Here is a 9407-nt window from a genome sequence, read left to right as displayed (position 1 = left end):
GGACCACCAAACGCAGCCTGTTTCCTGGACCATCGCGATTGTCTCCATTTGACGAACGTTGATGTTTGGCCCGCTCGCTGTTGACAACCGGAGTGGCGTCATTGTCGTCGGCTGGCTGCAGCATTGCGCCCGCATTCCCTACGACCTCTATACCGTCTTCATTAACGTCGCTAATGGCTTCAGTGATTTTTTATATCTGCTTTAATGACCTAACACGCTTTGGGAGCTTCGGGTCAATGTTTTGCAGCGTTTGGTCCGGTCAGAAACAGTCCGATTCCTCGTTGACTTTCGGGCGTGAGCTTCCTAGCAGTATCCATGGCATTAAAGTACTATGATATGGTTAACATGTATGTCTCCTGTGAGATTCTAGCGGCTTTGGCATGGACAGTCCATTTTTGGCTGGAGGAATGAACTTGCACGGTCGGAACGTTATTTATTCTTAACTTTCAGGACCACGAACATTTTTTTATTCCGAATTCGGAATATATTCCGCAAAAAAATAACGCTGGTGCGTGTGCAAGTGGTCGGGAGGTAATGGCGCAACGGTTAGAACAACGAACGCATGGGACCCGTCGATAAGGCGCATGGGACCCCTTCTGTTTGGTCTTTCTGAACGTCAGTAACTGAAGAGTCCAGTATTCAGCTGGAACACCGACCGTAGCATACAAGGAGTCAAGAAGCAAGGGCAGAATATTCAGGTAGCCTACCACGGCGACTGATAGGGGGGTTGGTTGCCAGCCCCGCCGCGTTCCTGTGTGCTTTCCTTTACGAGGACCGACCAGGTTTCCCCCACCGTTTCCGTGGTATAAACCCTTACACCTTCCCATCCCCCGTACCAGCTCGTGCAGCCATACCCACACCCACTTACGCCCAGTTCGCGACTCAGCGCCTAAAGCCCACCTCAAAGCGGTCCTTAGCCCTAGGGACCACGCTCACCGGTGATCTGGCCCGTCTTGTAGTCCTTACGCACGCAGCGCTGCGCCGCCTTGGCGCGCTCCTCCTCCTCCCGCGCGCGCCTTGCATCCTCTAACCTAGCTCGCGTCTCCGCAGCGCGGCTACTGTTGTTCGCCTGCAGCAGCGCCTCCGGTGCCGCAGAGGACTGCTTGAGGCCATATCTGCAAGGCCGGGACCACGAACATACAGACAAAAAGGAAGATAATGATGCAGACCTAGCAACGGCCGCAGGTTTCCAAGTGCAGAGATTTCCGCAGAACGCAATACAACACGGCGAGGCGACACCGCCGGACGCGTTTTAGTGTTATAAGCTCTTATCATCTTTCCAGGCGAAGTGGGGAAGAAGAAGAAGCGAGCGCGTCCTTCCTGCGCGGCCGGTCCAATGCTGCGGGCGCTGGAGAAATAAGTTGGGAGACGCGGTACAGTTCGTGTGCATGGAAGCACAGTAAACACCGGGCCCCCTCAAACAGCGCTACAGTGCACATAGTGGACGGGCATGTAAAAAGTCTCGCCTGTCGTCCATCTGCCGCTCCTCACGCCTGGTCTCTGGGGCCGTACGGCCGCCTCCGCCTGCGCCGCTGCCGCCGTCCCGGCGCTCCCCCTCCCCACCGTCCTTACGCTTCTCCCCCTCCTGCTGCAGGGTCCTCTCGTAGTCACCACGTCGGTTTCGTTCCCGTTCGCGCTCCCTTTCGTGTTCGTGTTCATGGCCGCGTCCGCCGTCCCAACCATGGTACCGCTCCCGTTTGCGCTCGGACTCCCGCTCGCGGTCCCGTTCACATTCCCATTCGCCTTCGGGGCCCCGTTCCCGGCCCCACTTCTGCTCCCGTTCGCGGTCCTGCGCTCGCTCCATTCCGCGGTCCCAATCTCGTTCAAATTCGAGGTTCCGTTCGTGGCGTCTGTAGCCCCGGTCGCCATCGTCCTCCTCGCGGCCTGCCGGAGGTCGCGCAGCAGCGCCAGCCGCCGGGCGCTGCAGCCCCTGGCCATACCCGTGGAGCTGCCCGTGCTCTTGCTGTCCTCGAGGCGGGGCTGCCCTCTCGTGGCCGCCGGAGCCAAAGCGCGGAGGTGACGCGGATGGCGACCTTAAGGGATAAGACACGCACAAACCGAACTTCGAGTGCACGGGGCGTCATGGTACCAAGTTCACGGAGCTAGAAGATCGGGCGGCGGTTCAGGTCGGGAGTCGTAAGCGCAGCCACCGCAGCCCCCGCCCCGAAAGCCCATGGCCATGAGGCGACCCAGGCACGGAGGAACGCGTTTTCCAAGCAAACAGCCACGGCGCTGTCTTATTACATCCGCAGCATCGACGCGCATGCAGCAGCGAATACGGAGAGACCGGGCGTTCGTCGTTCTTAGGGTACATGTGAAGGTGGTGCTGGGAGTGGTGTGCTGAGATGCAGTTCTTGCAGCCGCACACCACGTCGAACAGGATCCCAGAGGTCCATGAGGCACTTGCGCCACCCCACCTTACCTGCTGCGCTTAGCCGCCCTGCGATCGCCCTCCCCGGCATCATCGTCGCTGCTCTCGTTGCCACGCTCCCTCTTCCTGCTCTTTTTGTCCTTCTTTTCCTTTTTTTCTTTCTTTTCCTTTTTTTCTTTCTTCTTGTCTTCCTTTTCCTTGGCCTGCAGCGACAGCGCATAGGGATCACACAGCGAAGCTCTTGGGGCTCCAAGCCACCTACAAGAGCACCCTCGATGCACCACAAGAGCCCAGCTGAACCCGCGGTCAACAATTTTTTTCCTACAACCCAGTAAGTAAGTGGCGGCAAACGCAGAAAACGCTTTGCAGGGATGAGAACATCGCGGACTCCTCAAGAGCACACACATACACACACGCCTGTTCCTGGTTATCGCCCTTCTTGCTAAAGTTCCCGCCCAACTTAGCTTGGTCTTTGCCAGCACAGCCTTGGCCACGTTCCCCTCGGCTCCGCCGCAGCCGCTTCCTTCCCAGCCCCACATATCTTCAGTGCTTTCCTCTTACCCCTAGGAAACCTCCCCGGGGCGCCACGTAGTCGCGAGGACGCCCCGCAACCCAGCCGCATATAAGCACCCCCTGCACCCCGCTGCCCAAGTCTCGCTAAGTGTGCTTCGTCTCTTGTAAAGTCTGGGGTGTCCAGTTCATGGTCAAGTCCCCTACCCATGCCAGGTCCGTAGGAGAAGAATGCCACCCACGCACCTTTGCCAGGCACGGAAGCAGAAGCCCCCATTGTTATAATAACTATGTGCTCGCCATCCTACCTTGGTCAGGTTCTTCAGCAGCTCCAGCATCTTGATGGGGTTCTCCTTCAGCTTGGACAGCTGCTCCTGCTGCTGTCTCTTGATCTGTAGGAGGGCATGGAGGCAAACGGGAGGGCGGTGTTGAGCGGCGGGCGGCGCCGTGGCTGTGCGCTGGGCATCCAAGGAAAGGCACGCAGAAGGAAGGGGACCTAGCGCGCTCGGATTTTCATCATGACACTCCACAAGTGCCAGATGCCTGCCATATATCCGCCTATGCCAGGGCCACGGCGCTCCTTCAAGTGCAGAACGACCGCGTTTTGCCCAGGGGTTAGAGTCGGGTGGGAAAGACGAACCACACGCGATTGAAGCTGCGGGGTGGGAGGGAGGGGCGTGTGTGTGTGTGTCTCTCTCTCCGTCGTACGGAGCCGGCCGTTCCCCGCTACACACATCCGGCCTTCCTTCCAACAACACGCCACCAGACCGCTTCAAGACGCGAAAGGCAACAGCTGCGTAGCAGGACTATGAGCGCACAGAGGTTTCCACCTGGCCCCGGTCTATGTGGGGACGGTCGAGGCGTTGATAATGCTTGTGCAGGTGCTCAAGAAACGTTGTAATTGGGAGGCGCCGCTAATTTCGTGCCGCGCGGTGTGCCGCCCCTCCATCCGCTGATGCCAACCACTACGTGGGGCTGCGCTACGTGTAAGGGTGCGGCTTGCTTACCGCGAACAGGGGGTCGTTGTTGAGCCGAAGCCACGTTTCGTTCTGAGAGGCTGGGGTGGCGGATGCATAGAATGACGGCAGCTGAGCAACCTGCTCTGCCTGCGGGTCGGGTAGGGTCGGGCAACAAGGGTGAACAGAGACTAGGAGGTGTCAAGGGGGGGGGGAAATGTTCAGAGGGGAAGCGGCTGAAGGGGGCATGTGCATGCGGATGGCAAAAAGAATGTAGTATGCCCGTACCCTGCTTGTCTCCTGAGCTCGCTGTTCCGGAGGCAAAACCACTTCAGCTTTCCCCGTAAGCATGTCTTCCCGCCTTTTCTCCGCGTCCTGCTTTGCCTGTAGTCCACTTCCATACATCCAGTCCAGGCGCTCCTCCTTCCTGCATCGTCAACCCGGCATGCGTGAGTGCCTCTGTTGGGATCCACAGTCTGGTGCTCTCGCCCAACCTTAAGTGCCCCGTGTCCATAGCCATTTGCACGAACTCGCTCCGCTTGCGCTCTTCTTCGAGTTGCTTGCGCAGCTCTTCGGCCTTCTTGGCTTCCGCAGCAGCCTTCTGCTCGCGTTTCCATACTTCCTCTAGGTTTTGCGGCCGCGCTGGATGCCATGTTTTCTTATTAAGGAAATTCAGTCCTCCACCCATTTCGGTACCCCTTCTATGTCAACAGGGTTAGCTATGCGTTTAATTTTATACTGTTATCAGTCATAAGTAGAGTATCTGCAGTTAGGACAAGATAGCGGACAATATTGGACGATACCGGCATTTCGTTGTCCACCGTTACCGTACGGCATTGTTTTGCAACAAGCCTGAAAGTTCGTGATGTTGGCGTGGGGAAACATAGAGCTGCAGCAGATATACATCAAGATGGCCACGTCTATGAATTGCACAAGTGCTCCTTACGCGTGCGCACGTAAGTTGGGGCGACAGCCATATCCAGAAGGCGCTGGCCCTGATTGAGGTCGCGTCCTAGCCATCAAAGCGATGCTTTTGCCATGGTTGCGCGTGCTGCGCAGGCGCCAGCCTTCGGCGGACTGCTCTCGTCGTGTCCGCTACATCGGGCAAGAAAGCCCCAACCGGCAAAGGACTTAAGGGCGGCCAAACGCTGGAGTATGGCAACGACTGGTACAAGAAGACGCGCGAGCTCGCGCGCCCTCGTACCGTGCGGGAGGAGATTGGTGAGCAGCAGACCTTGGACTGGGTTCGCTGAGGTCCACTCCCCGGGCCACACATCCCCAAGGGCCGCACATCCCCGGGTACCCACTGCAGAAACACGATTCCTAAACTCAGCCTTTTAAAGGGCGAACTCACAGGGATTCAAGTCGGACAGGAACGCGGTTACCCACCTAACCCGCGCATCATAACTCGGGTTGTGACTTCACCTGGCGGCAGGAGGTGTCATACGCACTGTCAACATTGGTTAGGCCATGTGGTCTGCAGGGGTTCGGTCTGAGCCCCACAACTGTGCCCACTGCTCGCAGAGTACCGGCGCCAGGCAAACCTGATCGCGAACAATGGCAAGGAGCGCAAGGACCTGTACACGTAAGCCGCTCGAATCTGGCATAACGAGATAGCATGTGGAGCATAGCGGGAGGGGTGCATGGCGGGACTGTGTGAAACTGGCGAGGGTTACGGATTCGGCTCTTGTCCGCACACCGTCGCCCTACCTCGCTCTGTCCGCACACCGTCGCCCTGCAGATTGTAACCCGGGCGGGCAAACGAATGGCGACCGGGGGCTGCTGCGTTTGCCCTCAAGTATTAGCAAGCTACGAGTTACAAGTTCCGCACGAATGCGGGGGTGTCCGTCAAAGCCACCCGGGGGCCCGATGGACTACATGTATATTTTATTAGCGCTGCCATCATGAGACGTGTCATGCTGCAGCGAGGAGCAGCCCTAACTGACCCCATATCCTGAAACCCACGCATTCTGGGCTTTAGCTACCTTCAAACGCATCCTCACCACTATCACCACGGCCTCCATGCCTCGCTGCGTGGAGATTGGCAATTAGCAATATCGCATTATCGCGCGCGCGTGATTCACCCTCCTGACCATCCCCCAAGCCCCTGCATGTCGGACGACTTCCCCGAGCTTACATCGTTGCTGATCACATTGGTTCTCACGTTCCTGACCGCCAGAGATAACTGGGATGGCAGCGAGTACAAGGGCTCTCCCTTCAACATCCTGACCCTGGTGGGGGCCCTCTTCATCCTCACACCTGTGGCTGGGTTGGTCTTCGCGTTCTACTCGTACGGCATTCTCTGGGGCTAAACAAAGCCATGGAGCGGGGGCTGCTATGGTCGCGGCTGTCGGGGCTGTTGGTGCCGTCGGACTACCCTAAGTTTTCCTCGCGTTCTTTGGTGTTTGGGCATGGGCAGGCATGCAGAGCAGGCTGGGCAGCGCATGCAAGCAGGCAGTTGTGCGGTCAGGCAGACCGGCAGGGCAGACCTGGGGCACTGTAGCAGTGAGGTGGGTGTAAAGGAAGGCGGGGAGGTGGCTCCGCGCGGTAGCTCATTGTTTGGGTCGATGTTCAAGACGTGGGACACTTATATGGCAGCATAACCCGGGCATGGTGGCGTTAAGAAAGTGGCCTGTAAAGTACGTTTGTTGTGTGAACCGGAATGGTGATGCATGTCCTGGATGCTGCCCGGATGATTTTCGGAAGAATAGTTTTATTTGTATTATCGTGTCTGTCAGTGCGTTGAGAAATTCGTGTGCTGTCTGTTCTTAGTTAGTGGCTTGCGTACTGCTGGTATAACGCAGTAACCAACACAACACACGCGCACACAATTGTGCAGTAATGCACGGCCAGCTGGCCAGCTGGCTTTACTCTTCGTGAGTCCGGAGCCCACTGTAACAACCACACAATTGTGACTGCTCGAAGAGGGGTGCTGTTTAGGATCTGAAGTATAAGGAGTTCTGCAGAAGACCTGTCTTTGATGACAACCATGCTTACAATGAGCCTCACACGAATCCGATGAACACTGACACACGGGTCATTAAGATGCTGGACAGCTGGCTAGGTGCTTTATATTACAGGCACGTGTACAAGCATGTCTATGTGTACAACTCATGATAGTGCCCTGCACAGCGACGCAGACGTCCTCCTGCAAGGTTACGAGCGAGGGCCACATATTTACCCGCAACCACCACCTCTTCCCTCGGATGAACCACCTGCACACACAACACTTTCTGCAACAGGACTGGCCCGTCCTTTCCCCTACAAAACCGGGAGCTAGCACGCCGAAAGAATTGGGACAGCATGCATTCTCCCAAGTAACAGGAACCTCTCAACGTAATGACCACGACACGTGCTTTAAGAGCACTTCAGCCGGGGCCCCAGGCAGCAGCACCCGAATACGTACACCTCCTCTTCACCCAGGCCTCCTCAAAACGAGCGTAATCCTTTCTAATTCTTGCAGGCTGGATGCCAAGGGTGATTTTGGCAGTAGCGAGCGAACACCGAGCCGATAGCCTTATTGAACCTTCCGCGCCCTTTAGCGCATGGTGCAGCACAAGGTGCAGGGGCGGGCGCGGGCGCCGGGGCGGGGGCGGGGGCGCGAGCGGGCGCAGCAGCTGGTGCAGGAGCCCCCGGCGCGGCGACCTATGCTCCCCGTGATTTTCAAGGGCCAGGCAGCAAGCAGCACGAGGGTAGGAAGGGAACGGTCAGCACTGCTATTGCAAGGTGTTTCATATTTGCGTATTCTTGCGTTGTGCTGCAGGTTTGGACACATGTTCTCAACTTCCTCCTTTCCGAAACAAGCTCGCGCTCACAACGAGAGTAAGGCCGTGTCACACGGCCATTCCTAAATGCCCTTCACGGTCCTGGCGACCATGAGGCCGATGCCAATCCCTGCCCATCGACAACGGGGAAGGACACGAACACGGCACTCACACTGACGGTGGTAGCTCCGCTAGGCGCCACACCGACTTTTGTGGTCGGTGCGGAGACGGCGACGGCGGCTCCCGAGGGGCAGGCGGCGCCGCCAGTGCCCGAGGCGAAGGGCACGCTGCAGGACTGCAGGCTGTTATGCGGGAGGGGCGGAAGAAGGGGCGGAAGAGCGTGCAAGAATCGGATCAACCTTAAAATTATGGAAGGCAGTAATGGAGCATTGCTGCATCTTGGCTACTACCACGCAGAACGGATCCTCCTTATTGAGCAATTGGTTGTTCGATGGGAAGAGTAACGCAGCCAGCCAGCCAGCCAGCCAGCCAGCCAGCCAGCCAGCCAGCCAGCCAGCCAGCCAGCCAGCCAGCCAGCCAGCCAGCCAGCCAGCCAGCCAGCCAGCCAGCCATTGTACATTTGAAGGTTGCCCCACGCATGTCCCCACACTTACAGCAACCCATCGGCACGGAGACTGAATCGTTGGCTATAATCATACACACGGAAATTCGGTCATGAGGGGGCCTAACCTTGGGCACTAGCGGCCAACCACAACATCGGCAGACATGGACACACGTGCCTTTCAAGAGTGCGACCCCACCCCGCCTGGCCACGTCCTGGTTTCAAAATCCTAGCCGCTCCTCCCCTCGGGCCCATCCTGCCCGTCACGTCCTAGGACGTCCTGTCCAGATCTCTGCATGTCCGGTCATCCGCACTCACACATTCACTACCGCACTGCGTGTGACACCGAAGCGCCGAGCGGTGGCATCGTTCTCCACAGTGGAGAGCAGCTGCTCCTCCAAATCCGGGTAGCACAGGCAGTAGCCCAGCGGGGCGCCGGGACCCGCAAAGCCCTTCACAGTGCTGCAACATGAAGACTGGTGGTTGGGGAAATGGCGGGAAGGGGAAAAGGCGGGTTCGGGATTGAAACAAAACAGAGGCGTCGGGTGAATGCGGAGAGCACGGGAGAGACCTCACGTGCTGCTCTGCTCTACTGCAGGCCATCATCCAGTGCACAGCTACCCGCGTGGTTGCTTGACGGGAAGATGCCTCCAACCGCTTTCTTCACTTTTCGCCCTCCTCCCCAAATTCCCTGTCCAGTCTCCCCTTCTAAAGGCTACAACAGCTTCTGTACGCCTCGAGAGACATGAAGGAATATTGAGGAAATTGAAAAGTCAGCTGGATTATGCGAGTAGAGGTCCGACCTGTTCTGATTGTGTGAATGTGAGCGAGTGGGTGAGTGGGTGTTGGATCTCTCACCGAGGGGCCTCCCACGCACGGCGCCAGCACGTTGACGTTGCCGGATTGCGCGGAAGCGGTGCTGATGCATTGGTTCTTATCGGGCAATTGCGCAAGCGAGGGAGCGGCGGACAGGAAGACCACCAAGACAGCAGCGGCGGCGACGGCGAGGGTGCGGGCGTGCAGGGCTGCCATCTTGTGAAAGTAATACAGCTTGCTACTTCGATGCGTACAGGTGGGGGAAAGACAGAAACAAACAACGTCGTTGGCAGCGAGACTTAAATCCCACAGCTTTAGCTCCGTCGCGGCGGATGCAGTTCGGTGTATGTTTACAGCGTGGAAACTCACACCCTTTCGAATGATAGTTTGTGTAACGAAAAACTGAATGCTGACTTCAGCAAAATATG

The 9407-nt window shown here is 57.6% G+C and overlaps 3 protein-coding genes across 3 annotated transcripts in view; 1 reads left to right on the top strand and 2 right to left on the bottom strand.

Moving 5' to 3' along the window:
- The window catches only part of VOLCADRAFT_121038 (uncharacterized protein), a gene marked incomplete at its 5' end in the record, with an annotated part of 15320 nt that extends 10795 nt beyond the window's left edge, over positions 1-4525 (bottom strand). Inside the window, 7 exons of the mRNA XM_002951991.1 lie at positions 937-1115; positions 1689-2033; positions 2423-2574; positions 3190-3273; positions 3889-3987; positions 4126-4264; positions 4332-4525. Coding sequence (XP_002952037.1) covers positions 937-1115; positions 1689-2033; positions 2423-2574; positions 3190-3273; positions 3889-3987; positions 4126-4264; positions 4332-4525 — 1192 coding nt within the window. The remainder of the gene's footprint in view (positions 1-936; positions 1116-1688; positions 2034-2422; positions 2575-3189; positions 3274-3888; positions 3988-4125; positions 4265-4331) is intronic.
- A 177-nt stretch (positions 4526-4702) lies between these two features.
- Positions 4703-6149, top strand: VOLCADRAFT_118018 (uncharacterized protein; the record flags this gene model as incomplete). Its single annotated transcript, XM_002952072.1, has 4 exons — positions 4703-4793; positions 4897-5058; positions 5362-5422; positions 6017-6149. The coding sequence occupies 4 exons, from the start codon at positions 4703-4705 to the stop codon at positions 6147-6149; spliced, it is 447 nt and encodes a 148-aa protein (XP_002952118.1).
- A 728-nt stretch (positions 6150-6877) lies between these two features.
- On the bottom strand, positions 6878-9195 carry VOLCADRAFT_92698 (uncharacterized protein; the record flags this gene model as incomplete). Its single annotated transcript, XM_002951990.1, has 4 exons — positions 6878-6985; positions 7774-7903; positions 8482-8639; positions 9022-9195. 4 exons carry the CDS (start codon positions 9193-9195, stop codon positions 6878-6880), a joined length of 570 nt encoding a protein of 189 aa, XP_002952036.1.
- Positions 9196-9407: the final 212 nt, after the last annotated feature.

Source organism: Volvox carteri (assembly GCF_000143455.1).
Source record: "Volvox carteri f. nagariensis unplaced genomic scaffold VOLCAscaffold_27, whole genome shotgun sequence".
Classification (NCBI taxonomy): Eukaryota; Viridiplantae; Chlorophyta; class Chlorophyceae; order Chlamydomonadales; family Volvocaceae; genus Volvox; species Volvox carteri.
This window is presented reverse-complemented; position numbering and strand designations above follow the sequence as displayed.